The following is a 24,780-nucleotide window of genomic DNA, read 5'->3' on the forward strand; positions in this document are numbered from 1 at the left end:
GCCCCTAACGAGAAGCGTGAGGGGAAGCAAAAAAAAGAAGTCTGCTGAGAAAAAGGACCCTCGGGTGGCCCCAATAGCACCACTCACTACAAACTCTGCATCTGAGGATGTGGTGGAGATCTTACCGTCCCCTGCGGACCTGGATCTCACTGATGCCTCGTCCACTGCAGGAATGGCTACAAATACTCATTCAGTGGCAGCAGGTGACCCTGCCTCCTTGCGTGCTTAATGCCTTCCCGACCTCAACATAACGTCATCCTCCAGCGGAATTGTGGCGTTTTTTTTTTTTCCACCACCTGGCTGAGCTACAGCAACTCTTTAAGTGGACCCCTGCTCTCCACAGGTATAGGGGATATCACAAGAACCATAGTGACTATAATAGTGTGTCAGGTGGAGTTTCTCTGTCCTGAACTCGGTATGCAGCGAACCTGTGCCTCTTCAAACCCCTCTTGAAGCTATGGCTGTCAGGATAAGGACAATGCAAGAAATAACTGTCTGCAACGCATATCTTCCTCCAGATGGTGCAGTACCCCTGAACGTATTGGCTGCACTGATCCATCAACTCCCTAAACCTTTCCTTCTTCGGGGAGATTCTAACACTCGTAACCCCTTGTGGGGTGGCATCGTTCTTACTGGCTGAGACAGAGATGTAAAAAATTTGCTGTCACAGCTCAACCTCTGCCTCTTAAATACAGGTGCCACCACACATTTCAGTGTGGCATATGGCACATATTTGGCTATTCATCTCTTGGTTTGCAGGCCTGGACTTTTCCCAATTGTCAACTGGAGAGCACATGACGACCTGTGTGGTAGTGACCACTTCCCCATCTTCCTGTCACTGCCCCGGTGTCAGGCCCACAGTCGGTTGTCCATATGGGCTTGAAACAAGGCAGACTGGGAAACTTTCATCTCTGTGGTCTCCGTTGACTCTCCCCCAAGCATAACATTGATGTGATGGTTGAGTAGGTGACTAAAACAATCGTTACTGCGGCAGAAAACAATCCCTCGCTCTTTTGTGTACCCCTGGCGAAAGGCGGTCTCGTGGTGGCCGCCGAAAGTTGCTGAGGCAATTAAGGAGCACCAGCGAGCTCTTCAGTGGCATAAGCAGCACCCTTCCTTGGCCCCCATATCTTTAAATGGCTCCGTGCCTGCATTTGCCAGTTTATCAGAAGATGTAAAAAGGAGTTTTGGGAGTGGTACGTGTCAACCATTGGGTACCATACATCACCGTCCCGAGTCTGGGTAATGAGTTTTTGGATACTAGACCCCAACTGGTGTTTCTGGTATTAACATAAGTGACGTGTTATGTACCGATACAAACAAGATTACCGAGCACTTGGCTGAGCACTATGCTCGTGCCTTGTCGGAGAATTACCCCCAGCCTTTTGCACTCTCAAGGCGGATGGAAGGGAAAGTCCTGTTGTTCACTACACGCCATAGTGAATCCTACAATGCCCCATTTACAGAGTGGGAGCTCCTCAGTGCCCTTGCACATTGTCCCAACACAGCTCCTGGGCCATCTCGGATCCACAGTCAGATGATTAAACATCTCTTGTCTGACTACAAGTGACATCTCCTCATGATCTTCAACCGGATCTGGTGCGATGGCATCTTTCCACCGCATTGGCGAGAGTGCACCATCATACCAGTGCTCAAATCCGGCAAAAATTTGCTTGATGTTGATAGCTATCGGTCCATCAGCCTCACCAACATTCTTTGTAAGCCGCTGTGTTGGTGGTCTGTGTTGGTGGTTGGGTTGGGTCCTGGAGACATGTGTCCTACTGGCTCCATGTGTCTGGGTGGTTTCTGCCTGGGTTGCTCTACCACTGATAATCGTGTATCCCTCAAGTCTGCCATCCGAAGAGCCTTTTCCAGATGCCAACACTTTTGCCATCTTTTTTATTTACAAAAAGCCTATGACACCATCTGGTGACACCATATCCTTGCCACATCATACGAGTGGGGTCTCAGAGACCCACTCCAGATTTTTATCCAGAATTTCCTGTCTCTTCGTATTTTGTGTCAAAGTTGGTGCCTCCCATAGTCCTCCCCCCCCCCCCCCCCCCCTGCTACCCCCCCCCATATCCAGGAGAATGGGGTCCTGCAGGGCTCTGCTGGTGTTTTATTGAGCGTCTCTCTATTTTTAGTGGCCTTTAATGGTCTAGCAATAGCTGTAGGGCCGTCTATCTCACCCTCTCTGTATGCATATGACTTCTGCATTTCATACTGCTCCACCAGTACTGGTGTTGCTGAGCGCCACCTACAGGGAGCTGTCTACAGGGCGCAGTCATGCTGCAAAGTCGTGTGTCATGCACTTCTGTTGGCATTGTACCATTCGTCCAGAACCAGAACTTTACCTTACGTATGATCCCTTCACTGTAGTGGCGACATATCGATTCTTACAACTTGTGTTAGACGCCCAATTAACTTGGCTTCCTCACCTTCGTCAATGTAAATGGAAGTGCTGGCAGCACCTCAGTGCCCTGTGATGCCTGAGCAACACCAACTGATGTGCAGATAGCTGTACGCTGCTGCAGCTCTACGAAGCCCTTGTTCAATCTCACCTTGACTACGGGAGTCGGGTTTATGGTTCGGCTGCACCCTCAGTGTAGTGTTTACTTGACCCAGTGCACCAATGTGGCGTTTGATTAGCAGCGGGAGCTTTTAGGTCTTGTCCAGTGACCAGTGTCTTGGTGGAGGCTGGAATCCCTCCATTGCAGGTCAGGCATGTGCAGCTGTTCGCCAGTTACAGTGCACACTTTCATAGTTCTCCTGCGCAACCGAATTACACTCGCCTTTTCCCACCCATGGTGTTTCATTTCCTGCATTGGCGTCCCAGGTCAGGGCTTAAAATTGCCGTTTGCGTCCGCTCCCATCTATCTGAACTGGAGTCCTTGCCTTTACCAACCTTATTCGAGGTCCATTCGCATACACCTCCATGGTAAACACCTAGGCTGTGGCTTTGCCTGGACCTTTCACATAGGCCAAAGAACTCAGTTCACCCTGTGGCTCTCCATTGTCACTTCCTCTTGATTTTTAACATGTACCATGAACTGGTTTACACCGATGGCATGATGGCTGATGGTCATGTCAGCTTCGTGTATGTCCATGGAGGGCGTATTGAACAGCATTTCTTGCCCAGTGGCTGCAGTGTTTTCACTACAGAGATGGTGGCTATATCTCATGCTCTTGAGCACAGCCATTCATGCCCTGGGCAGTCAGTTTCTTCTGTGTGCTGACTCTTGAGCAGCCTACAAGCTATCGACCGGTGCTATCCTCGTCAGGCTTTGGTAGCGACCGTCCAGGAGTCCATCTTTGCCCGGGGAATGGCCCGGTCATTCAGTGGTGTTTGTGTGGACCCCAGGACACGTTGGAATCCCAGGCAATGAACTTGCTGACAGGCTGGCCAAACATGCTACATGGAAACCGCTTATGGAGATCGGCATTCCAATAACTGCCCTGCGTTCGTTTTTAACCCGCCAGGTTTCTTGGCTTTGAGAGATGGAATGGCATAGTCAGTACGCACAACAGACTGTGTGCCATTAAGGAGAAGATGAGTGTGTGGCAGTCGTCCATCCGGGCCTCTCACAGGGGTTCTGTGTTTCTCTGCCAGCTCCGCATTGGCCACACTTGGGCAGCCCACGGCTGCCTCCTGCATTGTGAAGACCCGCCTCAGTGTCGGTGTGGTGCCCGTTTGACAGTGGCCCATATTCTGGTGCACTGTCCCACTTTGACTGCCCTATGATGATATCTTCGGTTACCGGACTCGTTGCTCCTAATTTTATCTGACAGTGCCTTATCGGCTGATTTAGTTTTACATTTTGTTAATGAGGGTGGGTTTTCTTATTTGATCTAAGTTTTAGGACATGTCCTTTGTCCCTCTCTCTCTTCCACCCTAGTGCTTTCAGGATGGAGGTTTTAATGTGTTGCAGAGTGGCTGGCTTCTCCTTTTTTATTCTCATGGTCAGCCAGCCATGGTAATCTGTTTTGTTGTTTTAATCTCTTCTACCTGTTTTTTTGCGTTTCTGTGGTTTTCTTGTCCCCTTTTGTCCATTTAAGTGTTCGTTGCCCTTCCGTCGTTCTTGTCATTTTTTCCTTTCTCTCTGTTTTGTGTTCTCCGTCACGCTTGTTTTATTCTCACCCTTGTGGCATTGTTTTATTCGGAACAAGGGACTGATGACCTAGCAGTTAGGTCCCTTCCCCCCCTCTCTTAAACCAACAAACCAACCAACCAACCTAGCCACCTGTGGCTGTCACATCTGTAGTGATGTGCAGTCCCTCTTGAAATACACAGAGGGTCTCACTGAGGCCTTAGAGGTCTATAAAAACCCTTCTAACCTTGTACAAAAACAGAAATCCCATGAGTTCTCTCCAATTACCCACCACCTTCCAAAGTCCCACTGTCTGGCCACAGACGAGTGTTCTCTTTGGGACTCAGTTCCACACAGAACAGTGCCAACTTGGATATTATTGTAGTTAATTTTACAAGGGGTGTACAAGCATACTTGATGGTGGAGCTCTAGCAGATCATGAACCACTAACTTAAAAATTCTGCTGTGAATAATTGCTATTTATTCTTTTGTTCCCAGAATGAGATTTTCACTCTGTAGCGGAGTGTGCGCTGATATGAAACTTCCTGGCAGATTAAAACTGTGTGCCCGACCGAGACTCGAACTTGTTGTTTTATTTATTCATTGTCAGATTAACAGGTGTTACCTGGAACTTTAAATACAACACACATCCTGAGAAGAGAGCTGTTAGAACAGTTTTTGGTAGTTTTCTGAAAAAAAAAACAAACTAAAAACTGAGTTATGGTCCACCTCTTGCCCATTAATGAATTGAATTTCAACACAAATTTTGTGCTAAGCAGGTTAGCTGTTCTGTAAATCAATTGTCTGAGAAAAAGCACTGGTGTTCTATTGTAGCTCAATTTTTAATATTGTGATTGTCATTCCACATTACACTGTCACACTTTCTGTGATTCATTTTATCCAACCTTTGCTTACTCGAGGCCAGAGCTGTATTTCTGGCACCTTTTAAGTTCTTGAAGCCAAACCTGACTTCGTATAGTAGCTATCTGATTTTTATTTGGTAAATTGTATGTTATTCTAATCGGTAATTTTAAACTAATAGTAAAGTAATCGTTAAGTTGAAGTGCTTTAATCTTCTTTAGTAGTGTGACTGATATTGTGAAGCAACACTGAAGATAACTCTGCAAGTTAATTTATGTTAAGCACCAAGTAAAACCTGTCTTGTATTTCTTAAAGTTCTTTTGGTAAATTGAATATTGAATGAATTAAAAATATTCTGTATGCATGCCCAAAAAATGATAGAATAAAAAATGTCTCACTCAGAACTGGAGCTGTTTTGTAGGAGAAATAGTACATGCCAAATGCCCACAGTTATCATTAGTGTGAGGGCTGTATTCCACTGAGAGAGCCAGGACATGCCTTTCCAGTTCAGGCTGTGGCCCATTCGTTAAGGTCTCCACAGCCGCAGTGGGCATGATGTTGATTGTCATAAACTTCCAATATTAAGTTCATGAGGGCATTATGATATTGTCTTTGAGGGAGAGGGGAAGGGGAGGAGGAAGAGGAAGAGGAAGAGGACGAGGACGAGGAACTGTACCGACTGCAGGCAGATATAAATCATAGCTCACATTGGTACTTATAGTCTGCAATTTGGTGTAGTTATTCTAGGGTCTTTCTGGAGTTGGAAATAAGTGGTGCATGCCCCTTTCATATTGTTGCACAGTTGTCAGTTTGCATAATTGTGATACTGTAATCTTAAACAGAATGGCTTTTGCCAGTTTTATGAGCGATTTGGATGCAGATATCTCAAACTGTGCGGTAGGGTGTGGACTTGAGTTATGTAGTAAATTTGGTGTGCTGCACACAACAGCAGTGGCTGCTTGTGTGGAAATGTGTATCTCGAATGCATGTAGTGATTTTACAGGCTAGATTTGCCATATGTCCCTATCTAAGAGACCTATTGCTGAAATGAATTTCAGGTGAAATATGGTAGTAGGAATATTAAAATGCTAGTAACTAACAGTTGAATGTTTGTGTTAAAGTCCCACAATTGACATTTCCTAAGAAAGCAACCACCTCCACATAATTCTATGAACAAAGTTGATTCAAACCTGAAGCAGACTGTAGAATTTTTAATTAACATAATGTATAGGGTGGTTATTATTCAACTTCCACTACTTGAGCCAATGTAGACAGAAAACCATTTACTGTATGAATACCCAACTTTATAGGAATGACGTTAAGACTGTGAGCTGCAGGATTTGTGTTAGTGTGATGACTTGATTTTAGACGTCAATACTGTTACGGTGGCAGTGGGTTGAAACAAAAGCATGTGAGAGTGTATTACAGCTGGAGACAGTCATCATGGGTCTGGACAAAGTGAGCAGGGCTTTACTTGTGAAGCTGTTTCGTCAAAGTAGCGATAGTGCTGCTGCTTTTCATATTGATGCATGAAAGGAATACGGAGATGTCCTCTTTCTGCACTGTGAGTGAAGAACATGAATTGGAAATTCAAGTTAACTGGTAATTTAATAATTGCTCCTTGGAGAGGCTGATGGCCAATTGCACTGCAGTTTTTGGAGTTACTGTGGACACAGCTGATAGTGGTGGATACAATGTGGGATCTCCAAGCAGTGCTTGAGCTGTGCCACAACAGCTGAATACTCCATCGTCCATCATTGGGAAAGTGCTGCAAAAAATTTTGTAATGGTATCCATACAAACTTCACATTACTCACAAACTTTTTCAACATGACACGGACTTTAGACTTTGCTTTGAAGTTTCATGTAAGGGTGGAAAGGTGATGACATGTGACATTGGAACATTTTGTGTAGGGGTGAAGAACGTTTTATGCTCACTGGGGCAGTGAAAACTCAAAATTGTCACATCTGGGGATAGTCTCACCATCATCAAACTTTAATGAAGACATCACTGTGTGGTGTGGCTTCACGGCACAGTTCATGATGAGTCTATTTTATTGAGGAACTCGAGGCCAGGGACCAAACACATGCAGTGGGAATAGCACATGTTACTGTGATTTGCTTTGCCAACATGTGATCCCTGCTCTGTGAGAGAGAAATGCTTTGGGTGAGGCTATTTTGATGCACAGTGGAACTACACCCCACAATGCTAGTGAGGTCACTAGGTTCCTCTGTAACTCATTTGGAGAAAGTCGCATTAATCGCCAATCATTTCAAACTGCATGGCCACAAAGATCGCCAGTTATGAACCCATGTGATCTGTGCTGTGGGGTTATCAGAAGGACAGGGTTTATCAACGGGACACTAACATGTGTTGGGGGTTGAAGGTGAGCATAGAGAGGGGGGTAGCAAACATTCCTCTTGATGTTTCAGGCAGCAGTAGAGCAATCTGTAGTATGGTTCCACGGTGTTGCAGATGCAGATTGTCACATTGAGCAACATTTGTAACCTGGAGCATAAACGTAGTCAACAGTTAACAAATGTCACCCTCTCAGGTGAAAATTAAAATGTTTCTTTCAGTGATATGTTGTCACGAAGTTTCGTTGTCTCACAATCCCTCGTTCAAGGGGCCCCTCTCGTGTAAGGGAAGTTAAATTATAACCACTTTGTTCATCAAAGTGAATAAATAAATATCTTTCCTGATTGATATTGGTTGCAGGTTTCAGAGTATCTTAGACAACCTTATTTCATTAGTGTAGATATACAACAATTAAATTGTGTTAGTAAGGTGTAACTAGTTTAGTGTGTATTGGCAAAAGTATTGTGCGTTACTGACAGTGGAGGATGGAGGGAAATAATAATGAATGCAGTATCATATTGTCACTCCTGACAACAAAACGAGCTCTTTTTGACAGTCATCAAGGAGGTACTAGTAGCCCCAGTCACAAAATCTGAAATGTGTTTTCAGAAAATTGAACATTTGTATTTAATGAAAGTGAGACACTCCATGATTCTGTGTAAATTAAGAATTGTTCATATCCAATAAAACTATGAGACGTGAACTGTTAAAAAGATCATCACTTTTCTAGGGAGTAAAAAAATGAAAAGTGAGGTCCAACTTTATTTTAGTAGAACCATTTAAATCTACATCTACATCCATACTCCGCAAGCCACCTGACGGTGTGTGGCGGAGGGTACCTCGAGTACCTCTATTGGTTCTCCCTTCTATACAGTCTCGTATTATTTGTGGAAAGAAAGATTGTCGGTATGCCTCTGATTTTATCCTCGTGGTCTCTTCACAAGTTATGTGTGGGAGGGAGCAATATACTGCTTGACTCCTCGGTGAAGGTATGTTCTTGAAACTTCAAAAGCCCGTGCCGAGCTACTGAGCATCTCTCTTGCAGAGCCTTCCACTGGAGTTTATCTATCATCTCCGTAACACTTTCGCAATTACTAAATGATCCTGTAACGAAGTGTGCTGCTCTCTCTCTCTCTCTCTCTCTCTCTCTCTCTCTCTCTCTCTCTCTCTCTCTCTCTCTCTCTCTCTCTCTCTCTCTCTCTCTCTCTCCCCCCCCCCCTCCCCCCATCCCCCCCCCCTCCCCCTCCTATCAACCCTATCTGGTACGGATCCCATGCCGGTGAGTAGTATTCAAGCAGTGGGTAAACAAGTGTACTGTAACCTACTTCCTTTGTTTTCAGACTGCATTTCCTTTGGATTCTTCCAATGCATCTGCTTTACTGATGATAAATTTTGTATGGTCATTCCATTTTAAATCTCATACTGCTCAATGAGAGTATAAAGTTGATGAGTGGATCAAAACCTCCCATCCTTTCCCTGTTGGAGCAGAATGGTGTTGCAGTAAAGGAGACAAAGGTAGAACATTACATTCTACATTTAAAACTGTATTCGTATATGAAAATTATACTGAAGACAGTTACCAAGATTGGTGCTCAGCAAGGCAAACTGGAAACTGTTTAGACAGATGGTTGTATTTAAATGACACATCATCAACAAATGAATGGAACATCTCACCAGCATGATCCACTATGGTGTCAATGCATTTTTCACCATTGTAGATACAGTATTTCTGTAACCCTGATGCAGTCACATGTGTTTCCAATACGTTAAGTCATGCGGGGTGTTCCTAACACCCCAAACAGAAGTGGCTGTAATGATATACTTGTGCAGCATATCATTAATATAAATATATTTGTTGAATAAATGGCTCTTCAGAAAGTTAAATTATCGTATTTGAGTGACCATTTTTAGATTAATAAAGTATCAGATTACTGCATTTCAAACACAAATATTATCCATTTTCTGAAGAGTTTTTGGGAAATTATTGATTTCTGATTTGTTAGTTCTGCACTACAGATTTGCGATTACACATATCGCTAAACATTTATTCTCTCAACTCACACAAAAGTTACATGAATTTAGTCACTGTCACTGGCTACAACACTTTTCACAGACATTCTTTATGTGGTTTAGACACCTAGCTTTCAGACATTGGGTACAGTGTGATTTGACTTTAAAGTCATTACTCCAAGGACAAACTGCACAGTGCCTGGGCTTAGATATCCTTTGTTCACAAGGTGCTACATTCTTGTTGTTTTTGATTTCTGCCATTTTTGCAGTTTCTCTCTAACTTGTTTAGACAAGGAGTGAGTGGCTGCTCTCTTGCACAGTATCTGGTTTACTAATACTTTTCCCACTTCATGTAAAAACATTATTCAGAAAATCCTCTCATTGTTGTTACAGGCATCTATGATGAAGGCATTAATGATAACAATGTCAATCATCCAGAAAAACAGGGTAAGTGGCCACTGCTTGGTTTTCCTTGAGGCTGAATAAGTATCACACATTTCATCAATTATGTCTACACCTGATTTTTGTCTTATTGTACATTGTTAAAATTTCTGGTTACTTCTCATCTGCAGTGTTAGTGACATCATCATGATGCAAAGATGAGAGGGGTGTCATTATTTTCCTTCCTTTGGCACGTAGGAAACTGTGGTACCATATGAATCCAAAAAGGATGCTTTTTAAATCTCAACCTCTCGTCCAAACTAACTCTGGTAGTAGCTCTCTCTTATTGTTTCCAAGAATTCATGCTACTGTCTTTCTTCTTCAGCTAGAGGGATGGAACAAAACCAGCTGTCAAGTGTCACATTTCTCCCTGCCCCTTAGACGGCCATTGGTATCTCCTTAGGTGAGTTTGACAATGAAAATGGACCCGCAGGTTGTTTCCCAGTAGAGATTTCAAACCCCAAAGTATACCATGTTCTTGCATCGCACAAGATGATGATCTTCAATCTGTATTTTGCTGACTTGCGTGGTATGTACTGATGGAAAGAGAACTTACCTCTAAATGCAAGCAGTTGTTCATCCACTGACGTTTTTCAGACACAGTATTATTGTCACAGTTATACAGAAATAATTGGAACATTTCTGTAACTGCAGTTAGGCAGTCAAACCCTTTGCTGTGGCCTGTCTCGAATGTCATTGAATCTGAAACAGCTTGACAAGAAGTGAAAATGCCACAAACTCTTTGTTGCACGAAATATTTCTATTCAAAAGCCATTACCATCCCATAAGTCTTCCAGATTTTGGTGTCCTGCTTGGTAATACGCTGCCAATATCAATAGACCAAGAAGAGACTTGATTTTCTTGTCTTCAGTTGTATCTGACATAAGTGTTTCTTGTGAAATTTAATGCAGTGTGCTGTATGTAAATGTTGGTGCATGCTGTAATTGGTCTAATGGTTATGTTATTCATAAGTAGTGAGAGAGAGGTCCATAGAAGTTTTTGCAGCTTTTGTGGCAGCTTTCACACCAGGGTGGTCAATCACAAGACCTAAATACCAAGTTCTGATGTTGCGAGTAGGACAGTTTTTCATCCATTTCATAACCCTTTTCATTCCAACAAAGACATCATTTGTGCTTTATCTGCTGTTCTTATTTGTGGTTTGAGGTTGTTCTCATCCTCAGTTTCCTTGTGGCTGTGGTGAGAGAGAACTTCACAGTAGTTTCTTGTTTTACTTTGTAAGGATCCACTTCTGTATTAACCACAGTGACAACAGACAAGCAACTGCGGAGGAATAAAATGTTGCTTTCTCAGTGCACAATGTCATAGTCATGTGGGGTGTTAACACCCCAGGGCTTATTGTTGCATATTTTATTTTAAGTCTGGCTTCTATTGTTGATTCTATTTTTACCCATAGCTTGCATGTAACTTTCTACATAGATACCAAAGAACTTGAAGGTACACTCCTATCCATTATGTGGTATACCTTCGATAAGAATGACTGAGGTGTTGTGAACACTCCATGTGACCACTAAAGGATTAATTTACATACATACTGCTGAACCCTAAGTATTTCGTTTCTTTCTTAGGTTAGATTTGTATGTACTCTACAATTTCATAGGATTGTTTGTCATTCTCAGTCTTCTAAAGAAAATAGCAGGACAGCTATTATTGTTTCACAATTATTTTTATAATTTTGATACATTAATAGGCTAATAAATCACTTTGCATGCAAAATGCTGTCTTCCTTTGTAAAGACAGTGTAAAAACAATTTGTCTATCCTCCAAATAGAACTTGGAAACTGTAAACATACTGTCAATTAAAACAATTTTCCTTTTGTAATTGTATTTAAAAATTCAATGTAATGCCACACTTAATAGGTACACAATAAAAAGAAATGTTGTCACACTTATTTTGGTGTGCTCGTTATTTGTGATAGTTTCTCATGTCTAGCATCTGTAAAATCTTGTTATATAGATGAACATCACTTGTTTTCTACCATTTCATGCAATGTCTGTACTTGAGATAGCTATGTCAATAGGATGTATATTCAGAGATCTGTTAAACTTTTAAGCTTGAACGTGTGTTACTGACACTGTTAATGTGTTTTCATCTACCATTAACTTTTTTCTCTACAGAGAATATCTGGCAACTTTCAAGAAGACTGTAGCAATGCACGAAGTATTTTTGTGTAGACTCGCCAATCATCCAGTCTTTCGTAATGACCACAATTTCCGCGTGTTTCTGGAATATGATCAAGATTTGTGTGTAAGAGGGAAGAACAAAATGGAAGTGCTTGGTGGATTTATGAAATCTTTTTCAAAGACAACAGATGAGTTGTTACTTACTGCAACTGGGGTAAAGGACGCAAGTGAATTCTTTGAGCAAGAGAAAAACTTTCTGATAGATTACTACACCCATCTAAAAGATGCCACAGCAAAAGCTGATAGGATGACAAAACGTCACAAAGGTTTGTATATAGTAAAACTATTTGCCATGTTTTTACACAACCTTGTTTTACTACTTTTTGCTTCTAATTTAAGAAAATAGTGCCAGAATGTACACAATAGACTGACTGCTTGAAGTGTATGGTTCATTTTGTTTCCACTAACAAAGACAACCATCAACAAATTAACTAATTATGTGAAGTACTTGTCGGGTTAGGGTTCATATTTTTGTGTTAAAAGCTGGTTTGACTTTCCTCGCTTCATATGAATTGCTATGTAAAATTTGACTACTATTGTGTCCCGGTAGTTCCTTTAAAAAGGAAAGCTATATTTTGTGTAGCTTCTATACTTGTAACTGTCTGGTGTGTTGCCCTGGGTTCTGAGGCTGTGTAGTTCCATATACTCTTCACACTTTCTTTGCTTTCAAGGCAATATGTTGAACTGTCACTTGTAAATAATCTAAAAATAACTTACCTATCCTCAAGAAATAAGAATTGTTTCACCCATAATGGTCTTTCAAAAACTTTTCAACAGTGTCACATCCAGTGAGTGGTCTAGACACTTAATGACATGGGAATCTGAGTATTGTCCATAGTCAGGTAACATGGAGAAAGCGAACTGAATATTTTAAATGAGATATGGAATTGATCAAGAAACGTAGAAGAAATAGGGAAGATTTTAACAACTGCAATTTAACGTTTGTCTGAGCAAAATTGAATAAGTGACCTGAATGAAAGTACACTTACTGATTGTCCAAAAATCCCCTGTAGGGAGGTATGTGGATAAGTGTGAATGCAAGCAGAGCCAGAGTGAATACTAAAAGTATATGCCCTGGGCCTGACCTGCAGATGTTCTCCTGGATGATATCTAAACTGAACACACTTCTTGATATCGCTGCCTTGCCTTTATACTGTGGGGTAGGCCACATTCTCTTCCACAGTGGTGCTTCCAGCAACTGCCCTGTGAGACCTTGTGTGTGACCATATATGGTCACTGCCAACACACTGCCACCACTCATGGGTTCTCCACATGAGTGCATGTGACTCCTTGTGGGTCCATGCAACATTTCCTGCTAACACCCAAACCAATACCCTTCTTGTGAAGTCTAGTTTGTACTTTACAGAAAACTTGTTTGTTCTGTTGCCTTTCAGGCATTGCATTTTTAAAGATTTGACAGTAGTATATAACACATGAATATTTATTCCTTATAACCATCACAAAAATAATGGTTGTTGGTAGTGTTCCAGGCATATCTCCTGCGTAATAATATTAAACTGCAGATTGAATCAGACGGAATGCGTTTCAGCTGCATGGGTCTATTTAACAGTGATTCCCAATGTGAGGGTGTTCAGTCCTTGCGGTAATAAAAATTATTTAGGTTCAGTGGTCACTCTACATTATTAGAAAAAAGCTACTACCACTATTTTAGTTGACCAATACTTAATCATCAGCCGTTTGACATAAATTGGTGGGTAAAGACCTCATCTAAACTTTTCAGTGAATTGCTGTTTTCAGTGATGAACATCCATGCTACTTTTGCATGTTTTGTGACATGATTTATCCACCTAACATTAGGTTGGTGACTCTCACACATTTTGGAATCCAGCAAAGAACTTAATGTGACCATATGTCATCGATCTCCATGGCTACATGTATCGCCCTCTTACATTTTATTTTTGTTAGTCATAATTATGCTTTTCAATCTAGTCTGTTCCCTGTCTGCTTTCTGTCCTAGTGATTCTCAATGTGCATCTTTCTATTAGTCGTTGATCAAACCTAAATTTTATAATGGGTATCACATTTAAAGTCAATGTCTCACTGGTCTGTTGAAACTGGTAACACACGCTGTCATTAGTTTCAATTTGACGTACAGAAAGCTTCATTTGAAACCTCTGTTTAGTTCATTAAGAGCACATTGTTATTTTTACCCCTTTGTTTTGCTGTCCATTGAGTGCTGGTCATCACTTGTCATCCGTTATAAAGTTCTGACATCAATTATCATGATTTGGGTGGCCAACAAGCAAGTCTTGGGTTTTAAGAAAAATGCATACCTTAACAATTCTGAGCACTTGTTCATCTTTGCTCTTGTGGAACACATCTCTTCTATCTAACAAATAGTCATAGCTCTTACGGTCTGCATTTTGGAGCCCATGTTTACTGGACTTTTTGCTTAGAATGACCATTCCTGTTATTCTTGAACATTGCCCTTCCCTCCCGAGACACCCTGTATACTCTGATCACAATTTAATAATGATGAAGAGTAGGCTGAAAAGAATAGCTGGGAAGGATCAATGTGGATAGAAGTGGGATACTGAAGTATTGAGAAATGACGTTTGTTTGAAATCCTCTGACTCGTATACAAAAGTACCTGGCTATAACAACATTAAAAATGTCATAAATGAGTATCATTGCAATAGAGATTCCTATTTTCAGTCTTTTGTGATGGCAAATGGAAAAAAACAAATACATTTAGCCTTGTTTTATATTATATATAAAAAAATAGTCACTTTGCAGCTTACATGAATACAGTATAACAGCAGTATGTTGAGTACTCACTTAGCAGTGGGGTAATCAGTCATTTTACTTGGCTATCTATTTTGCCAATACAAACTTTCTAAATTATGTTTTGTGTTCATTATTTCATTTGCAATTTCACTGCTCCCTTCCCTAGCTTCGTAGAACATGTTCACAATTCTAATGGCTTCTGAAGCATCACTCAAAGTAGGGATAGGCACTTTTTCTTTCTTTTTTCTTTCCTCCTCCTCCTCCTCCTCCTCCTCCTCCTCCTCCTCTTCATCTTCATCTTCCTCGCTCACATCATGGTCACTGTGGGCCTGATTCTTCACTTCATTTGCTATTTCATCTTCAGTTTACACTTTGGTTGTAATGAGGTCATCTGTTGTTGCATACATTTCATAGTCACACTGATCGATAATCACAGTTAATTTCTGGCAGTGATGCAGATAGCAGCAGATAATCAGTCTCATTGAACATGTCTTAAGTTTCAGCAGCATTTATTCCTTAAGTTGTGATTTGTGCGTAACAAAAACAATTCTTGACACTTTGAGAATAATTCTGCTTTTTCTCACTGGGTTGTATTATTTTCAATAGTATGAGCTTACAGTAGTGGCATTTCAGGCTCCTAATTATTCCTTATTCCATGGGCTGCAATAAACTTGTTGTATTTACAGGAAGAAAACAAGCTTAATATTCTTCATACAAGAGAATGTAGGATGTGATGGACAGATCTCAGCATGAACCAGTGTCTTCTGACTCCAAAGCTCAGCTCCTGATACCATTGTCTTATATCAGTTTCAAAGAGTTTGAACATCATCCAGGACATTTTATTAGCATTGTAGTGCACTGGAAGATTTTTACATGCTTAAAACACCTAGAATTTTTTAATTTGCCAATAATGAGCAATTTTTTCTTCTCAGTTCCGTCTGTGTTAGGACAAACCAGAACTGTTGTTCGTTCTGTATATAACTTCCCTCCATGTCTCACCCTTGAATTTATGAGTTCTGTTAGGTGTCAATTTAAAGAAAATGCCAGTCTCATTGGAATTAAAGATGTCAAAATTGTGTATCCTTCACGAATTGTAGGCCACTTTGTAATGAGTCATTGTTGCATTGTTTCAGTATTCAGTGTTAGCTTCACTGAAAACTTTGCCACAAGTAATGCAATGATGTTGCTTGAATCTGTCAGTCCAGCTAGTGCTGCATACAAATTGCTCATTTTTTATTTTCTTGGCAAATTCTTCTGCTTTCACCATAAGGAGAGGTCTGCTAATAAGTGCATTAATGCTTCTGTTGCTTCAGCCACTTACGTCATACGTGTCACTCCATGCAGCTTTTTGTAACTGCTTAATTTTAGATTCAGTTTTTTCAAATGAAGTAAGTTTTAACCTTGTTCTCCAAATTGTTTGGACTGTGGCATTTACAAGGCCAAATCCATGAGACACGTCAACCTTTTTAGCTCCATTCTCGATTCCATGAATCACTTCCAATTTTTCTTCCACCATTAAAACTTTTCTTTCACTGTCCTTGTGGTTCTAGAGCATGTGCACTTCATAACAGATTGTTATGGAAACAGACATCATGTGTACTGTTTGACGAGTTCTGTGATTTCTACCACTACTGTAGTATGAATGTGATACGGCAACAGTGAGAGGAGAATTCCATGCTACACCTGCTGTTGACAGAAGGGCATAGAGAAGAAAATGCCAAGGTACCATAGTATAACAGATTTCTTTCTACAGCACACTGATTCTTGGAAAATCTTGTGCCAACCAAGGCTGAAAATGTTACATCCATTTGTCATATTAAGGGAGAATGAGAAGTGTGTTTCTTCAGAGTAACATGGCCATACTACAGAAATCTTGACATTAAAGCTGACCTGTCATAGTAGTTGATGTCATTATAAGAAAATTAAACTATATATTGTGATAGTTAATACCACAGAAAGCAGTTCAGTTGATGACGAATACACACCTGTGAAAAGGCAAGCACAGAAGTCGGACAGACAAATATAGGTGCAAGCAAGGTAAAAGCAAAGAAACCTTTGGTAATGGAAAAAATGATTCAGTTGATAGATGAACAAAGGATACGAAAATTTTCAGGAAAGGACAGGAATACATCTGTTTAAATTCCTTAGGAATGAAAGAAATAGTAAGTGGTGGCAAATGAAAGCAAAATGGCTGCAAATGAGATGTGGAGAAAATGGAAAAGAAATAATCAGTAGGACGAATTAAGCGTATTGAAAAGTTGAAAACAACTTTCATTGAAATTAAAAGCTAAGGTGTCAACATTAAGAATGCAAGAGGAATTCCACAGTTACATGTGGAGGATGTAGCAGATGAGGAAAGACTACATTGAAGCCTCTACAAGGGGAGCAATGGTCTGCTGTAATAGAAGAAATGGGAGATAACATGGAAGACATGGGTGTTATCCAGTATTAGTCGGTGAACAGGGCTTGAGAAGACTTGTCATCAAATAAGGTATAAGGAATAGATAGATAATATTCCTTTAGAAGTTCTTAAATCATTGGGGGAAATGACAAAGGAAATAATATTAAAGTTGATATGTAGGCTCTGAGTTCGGAGGTGTACTATCAGACTGTAGGAAAAATATCATCCAAACAATACTGAAGACAGCAAGAGCAGATAGTGTGAACACTACCATAAATCCAGCTCAACAATTTGTGCATCGAAATTGGTAGGTAGAGTAATTGAAGAATTGAAAAGACAATAGAGAATCTGTTAGGTGGGTATCAGTTTGGCACTCAAAGGCACCAGAGAGGCAGTTCTCGTGTGCTTGATAAAGGAAGCAAGTCTTGGAAAAACGGACACATCTGTAGGATTTGTCAACTTAGAGAAAGTGTTTGACAACATAAAATTGTGCAAGATATTCCAAATTCTCTGGAAAATAGTTGTAACCTGCAGGGAAAGATCGATACTCCAGTGTATGTACAAGAGTGAGCAATGAGAGTGGAGACAAGGAACTAAGTGCTCAGCTTAAAAAAGTGTGTAGGACAGAAATGCAGTCTTTTGACCCTACTGTTCAATGTATGCACCCAAGAAGCAATGACTGAAATAAATGAAAGGTTCAAGAGTGGGATTAAAATTCAGGATGAAGGAATATTTATATTTACTGGGGGGGGGGGGGGATTGCAGAATCTGTTGAATGTATTGAACTTTCTAATGAGCACACACTAGGGATTGAAAATAAACTGAAGACAGACGAAGCTAATAAGGAGTAGCAGAGACAAGACAAGTGACAAGTTAGCATAAAAACTGACAACCACGCAGTTGATGAAATGAAGGAAATTTGCTACCTGGGAAACAAAATAACAAGAGATGGAGTAAGGAGGACACTGAAAGCTATCTAGCGTAGGCAAAAAAGGAATTGTTGACAACAGAAATCTGCTAACATCAAACACTAGCTGTCTTTGAGGAAGAAATTTCCAAAATGTGTGTTTAAAGCACATAATTATACGGAAGTTAATTGACTGTGGGAAAATTGGAAAAGAAGAAAATTGGAGCATTTGAGATTCAATGCTGCTGTAGGATGTGGAAAATTGGATGAACTGATCAGAAATGAAGAGTTTCTGTGCACAACTGGCAAGGAAAGGAACATCAGGAGAACACTGAAAAAAGGGATTCATGTCTAAGTACATCAGGGAATAGCCTCTGTTCTACTGCAGGGTGCTATAGAGGGTAAAAATTGTAGGGGAAAACAGGGATAGGAATATAACAAATAATTGCAAGTGCTACTCAGATATAGTTTTGTACAGAAGAGGGAGTTGTCATAGGCTTCATCAAGCCAGTCGAAAGATTATCCACTCAAACAAAATGAATTTCCCATTTGAGGGTAGTGGTCCCAGGAAGGCTGGGGACCATCTGCTTAAAAGATCTCGTGGTCCTTGTATATTAGTATATCATCTGCATTCTATATTGGTGCAGCTTTACCCAACTAATGTAAAATAGAGTATTGAGAGAAATAGGATGAATATAATTCACTTTGGCTATTCATTCAATTGTCTCAATTTGAAATAGTAGTATTGATTTTACAACAACAAACCTGCATAACTGGTTACTCCTGTATAGAAATTGCCAAATGTTTGTCTTACCCTCGATGAGCTGAAAAACTCTAAAAACTGAGTAACCTAGTTCGTTGTAAGAAATTTGTTCCAGTTAATAACAAAGAAACTGAAACTGGGCTGAAGGATATGGCTTAACTCATTCTGAAATGGCCACCATCCATTGACATTAGAAGAAGGAAGTGCAGCTGTAACCCAGAGTATATAGTACATACATATTGCACTAGCTGTCAAATTTATTGGAAATTCCAAGTAGGACCACATCTCAGAACCATCACATCTCTTGAGAGAACTGTAGTTAAAGTGGACCTGTTGCTGTTGTTGTTGTTGTTGTGGTCTTCAGTCGTGAGACTGGTTTGATGCAGCTCTCCATGCTACCCTATCCTGTGCAAGTTTCATCATCTCCCAGTACCTACTGCAACCTACATCCTTCTGGATCTGCTTAGTGTATTCATCTCTTGGTCTCCCTCTAAGATTTTTACCCTCCACGCTGCCCTCCAATGCTAAATTGGTGATCCCTTGATGCCTCAGAAAATGTCCTACCAACCGGTCCCTTCTTCTCTTCAAGTTGTGCCACAAACTCCTCTTCTCCCCAATTCTATTGAAAAATACCTCCTCATTAGTTATGTGATCTACCCATCTAATCTTCAGCATTCGTCTGGAGCACCACATTTCGAAAGCTTCTCTTCTCTTCCTGTCCAAACTATTTATTGTCCATGTTTCACTTCCATACATGGCTACACTCCAAACAAATACTTTCAGAAACGACTTCCTGACACATCTATACTTGATGTAAACAAATTTCTTTTCTTCAGAAACGCTTTCCTTGCCATTGCCAGTCCACAGTTTATATCTTCTCTACTTCGACCATCATCAGTTATTTTGCTCCCTAAATAGCAAAACTCCTTTACTACTTCAAGCATCTCATTTCCTAATCTAATTCCCTCAGCATCACCCTACTTAATTAGACTACATTCCATTATCCTCGTTTTGCTTTTGTTGTTGATCATCTTATATCCTCCTTTCAAGACACTGTCCATTCCGTTCAACTGCTCTTCCAAGTCCTTTGCTGTTTCTGACAGAATTACAATGTCATCGGCGAACCTCAAAGTTTTTATTTCTTCTCCATGGATTTTAATACCTACTCAGAGTTTTTCTTTTGTTTCCTTTACTGCTTGCTCAATATACAGATTGAATAACATTGGGGAGAGGCTACAACCCTGTCTCACTCTCGTCACAACCACTGCTTTCCTTTCATGCCCCTCAACTCTCATAACTGCCATCTGGTTTCTGTACAAATTGTAAATAGCCTTTCGCTCCCTGTATTTTACCCCTGCCACCTTTAGAATTTGAAAGAGAGTATTCCAGTCAACATTGTCAAAAGCTTTCACTAAGTCTACAAATGCTAGAAATGTAGGTTTGCCTTTCCTTAATCTTTCTTCTAAGGTAAGTCGTATGGTCAGTATTGCCTCACGTGTGCCAGTATTTCTACGGAATCCAAACTGATCTTCCCCGAGGTCGGCTTCTATCAGTTTTTCCATTCGTCTGTAAAGAATTCGTGTTAGTATTCTGCAGCTGTGACTTATTAAACTGATAGTTTGGTAATTTTCACATCTGTCAACACCTGCTTTCTTTGGGATTGGAATTATTATATTCTTCCTTAAGTCTGAGGGTACTTCGCCTGTCTCATACATCTTGCTCACCAGATGGTAGAGTTTTGTCAGGACTTGCTCTCCCCAGGCCGTCGGTAGTTCTAATGGAATGTTGTCTACTCCCGGGGCCTTTTTTTCGGCTCAGGTCTTTCAGTGCTCTGTCACTCTCTTCACGCAGTATCGTATCTCTCATTTCATCTTCATGTACATTCTCTTCCATTTCTATAATATTATCCTCAAGTACATCGCCCTTGTATAGACCCTCTATATTACTCCTTCCACCTTCCTGCTTTCCCCTCTTTGGTTAGGACTGGGTTTCCATCTGAGCTCTTAATATTCATACAAGTGGTTCTCTTTTCTCCAAAGGTCTCTTTAATTTTCCTGTAGGCAGTATCTATCTTACCCCTAGTGAGATAAGCCTCTACATTCTTACATTTGTCCTCTAGTCATCCCAGCTTAGCCATTTTGCACTTCCTGTCGATACCATTTTTGAGACGTTTGTATCCCTTTTTGCCTGCTTCATTTACTGTGTTTTTATATTTTCTCCTTTCATCAATTAAATTCAATATTTCTTCTGTTACCCAAGGATTTCTACTAGCCCTCATCTTTTTACCTTCTTGATCCTCTGCTGCTTCACTACTTCATCCCACAGAGCTACCCATTCTTCTTCGACTGTACTTCTTTCCCCCACTGCTGTCAATTGTTCCCTTATGCTGTCCCTGAAACTCTGCACAACCTCTGGTTTAGTCAGTTTATCCAGGTCCTATCTCCTTAAATTCCCACCTTTTTGCAGTTTCTTCAATTTTAATCTGCAGTTCATAACCAATAGATTGTGGTCAGAGTCCACATTTGCCCCTGGAAATGTCTTACAATTTAAAACCTGGTTCCTAAATCTCTGTCTTACCATTATATAATCTATCTGATACCTTTTAGTATCTCCAGGATTCTTCCATGTATACAACCTTCTTTTATGATTCTTGAACCAAGTGTTAGCTATGATTAAGTTATGCTCTGTGCAAAATTCTACCAGGCAGCTTCCTCTTTCATTTCTTAGCCCCAATCCATATTCACCTACTATGTTTCCTTCTCTCCCTTTTACTACTGTCGAATTCCAGTCACCCATGACTATTAAATTTTCGTCTCCCTTCACTACCTGAATAATTTCTTTTATCTCATCATACATTTCTTCAATTTAATCATCATCTGCAGAGCTAGTTGGCAATAAACTTGTACTACTGTAGTAGGTGTGGGCTGCGTGTCTATTTTGGCCACAATAATGCGTTCACTATGCTGTTTGTAGTAGCTTACCCTCACTCCTATTTTCCTATTCATTATTAAACCTACTCCTGCATTACCCCTATTTGATTTTGTGTTTATAACCCTGTAGTCACCTGACCAGAAGTCTTGTTCCTCCTGCCACCGAACTGCACTAATTCCCACTATATCTAACTTCAACCTATCCATTTCCATTTTTAAATTTTCTAACCTACCTGCCCGATTAAGGGATTTGACATTCCACGCTTCGATTCGTAGAACGCCAGTTTTCTTTCTCCTGATAACGTGCTCTTGAGTAGTCCCCACCCGGAGATCCGAATGGGGGACTATTTTACCTCCGGAATATTTTACCCAAGAGGACGCCATCATCGTTTAACCATACAGTAAAGCTGCATGCCCTCGGGAAAAATTACGGCTGTAGTTTCCCCTTGCTTTCAGCTGTTCGCAGTACAAGCACAGCAAGACCGTTTTGGTTATTGTTACAAGGCCAGGTCAGTCAATCATCCAGACTGTTGCCCCTGCAACTACTGAAAAGGCTGCTGCCACTCTTCAGGAACCACACGTTTGTCTGGCCTCTCAACAGATATCCCTCCGTTGTGGTTGCACCTACGGTACGACCATCTGTATCACTGAGGCACGCAAGCCTCCCCACCAGCGGCAAGGTCCATGGTTCATGGGGGGAAGTGGACCTAGTACATCTGGAAGCTCACTTCAACTTCCTTCAACTACAAGGTTACAAACTTAGATCATTTCTAACTTGTCTTGGGCAGGAAAATTGACAGTCCACATGCTGAAGTGAATTCATACGAAATGTTTATAAAACTGATTGAGTTAATATCTTTGAAAATGGTGCACAAGTTTTTCAAAGACACCAGCAGATGTTTGAAAATGGAGTATTTAAGGAACATAAAAGTAAAGCAAGTAAAGAATTCCTTAATACTTCAGCTACTTAGAGAAGACAGGTGGAGAAATTTGCTCTAAATGAAATGAGTTGATATGTGGAAGGTGCTAAAGAGCATCAGTTATGATTACACTACTATTCAGTCCAATGCCAACAAAATTGCTCACCAACTGCCACTTGACAGGAAGTAACTCCACTGTATCTTGAGAATGAGGATCAATTGCACGGTGCTCAGTTTTTATTGGTTTAACTCCAGAAAACCATTCACATGATGAAAAATTAGTAGGATACATACAAGCATTTAATGAGGTAAAGGCGAGGTAAGTGGTAGACTTTTTCTTTGTTGAAAGAACCATCCCAACATTCTGACACTTTCTTGAATGACAAGACACAGTGTGGTGTTGGGTAGCACGACTTACGCGAGTTCTTCTCTGAAGACTGTATCAGGTTGAAGGGGAATAATGTTAACCAGCTCTATGTTCTTGAAATAAACCACGTACTCTTAGAAGCTTATCAGTTCAACAAAGATACATTTTCAACTCTCATCCCAAAGTAACAATAATTCTGTACAAACTCCAGCAAGCCAACTGGTTCCAAGATAAATGTCAGAATCGACTAAACACTCGTACAATTACATACGTTCTGCATCATGCAGAGCCAAGACATAAAGTTAGTGTGTCTATACAATACAAGCTTCATCTGTCTTTGTAACAATCCTCATGACACCACAAACCTCGGAACACTATACAAACACTCTTTGACTTTTTGATATAATTTCAAAGTCACTGCTAGTAACCACTTCTCAGGGCTGCTTGTCTGATGCAGCTCCTCGCTTCTTGTAACAGCTGTCCCTCCTGCACACAGATGCGTGTGGCACAGTAAAAAGGCTCTCTCACCCTTGTAATTAAAATATTGGGCGTTCGAGACGGTGTAGAGCCAAGTGTTTCTAGAATTTATCCCAAAATTCTCGAAGCACTACATATCCTTCCTCTTAGCTCAAACGTGCAATTTTTTTACACACATTCATCATATACATTAATACTACATAAGATGATAATTCTTCATCTTTTAACAGTACTGTGCATATTTTACCACAATTACAAACTGTGAACCTTTCAATCCATGTAGCAAGTTACCTCTGTTTTCTACTCCTCTTCCAATTCCTGAGGGTTCGATTTTTCTTCTCATCAGTGAATTCTGATATTTTGTCAGTGACTGTTAATGGTGTGCTCCTTGGTGTTAGCTGAGATGTTTCCATTTTATGCACAATATTTTGACAACTGACCCAGTTACCTTTATTGCTGGAAGTTGTGCTATTAGATGTACTTGCTGATGGATTTCATCCGTACTGATGTTAGTCCAGGCCGTAAGTACACATAACAACCCAACTCACAGCACCTGAAGATACGTGGGTTGGTTGTTGAAATATTGTGCATAAAATGGAAACAGCAACTTGGCTGAATATTTGGAAGCCCAACATTAATCAACCTGAGAAAACCTGGAGAGATAAGTGACAATGTTGCTGTCATCAGCAATGATAATTTTTCTCCATGTCGTAAAGTGTCTGGGGTGTATGATTTAAGGATTGGTTATATTGTTCAATTTGTACCAGAGACAGTGAAATGGATCTTAAAATTTATGAGCATCTGCATCACCTACTTCCAAAGTCTTAAGTTAAGGAGGAAAACTGCTCTTGGCCCTTCTGAAATGTAACACAGCCCATTAAAGTCAAAAACTCTGGAAGGAATTGTACTTGACATGGCTAAAATGATCAATTAATATGGGAGTCAAACAATTCTCCTTAGCTGATGACACTGTGAAGGCATCACATGGCTACATACCTGATTATGTGAAAGACATGTTGGTTGTAACAACTCATCCTTCTGAAGAACAACATTACAAAAGCTTAAAGAAAACTGCAGATAAAGTGGAGGAAACAATACTATACTCCAAAGTATACTGGTGTAAAACTAGATAAAAATTTCTTTGAGACCAAGACTTTAAACGAGAAGTGAGTACAAGAAAGTTGTCAAGTATTCCAAATAAGGCAATCCCTGTTGCTGCACCAAGCCAGAGGAGAATGGAGCAAGCTGACAGGAAGTAAATTGGGAATGCAGCTTCACTTCTTTCAGACATCAGCCGCTGCACT

General features: G+C 40.5%; 1 protein-coding gene across 3 annotated transcripts in view; it reads left to right on the top strand.

The window, feature by feature from the left end:
- The window catches only part of LOC124775085 (sorting nexin-6-like), a 76,461-nt gene that overhangs the window by 12,821 nt on the left and 38,860 nt on the right, over window positions 1–24,780 (top strand). For all 3 annotated transcript variants that reach the window (XM_047249893.1, XM_047249891.1, XM_047249892.1), the window contains one exon: window positions 11,898–12,229. In XM_047249893.1, the coding sequence (XP_047105849.1) occupies window positions 11,898–12,229 (332 nt within the window). The remainder of the gene's footprint in view (window positions 1–11,897; window positions 12,230–24,780) is intronic.

Source organism: Schistocerca piceifrons, chromosome 2 (assembly GCF_021461385.2).
Source record: "Schistocerca piceifrons isolate TAMUIC-IGC-003096 chromosome 2, iqSchPice1.1, whole genome shotgun sequence".
NCBI lineage: Eukaryota > Metazoa > Arthropoda > Insecta > Orthoptera > Acrididae > Schistocerca > Schistocerca piceifrons.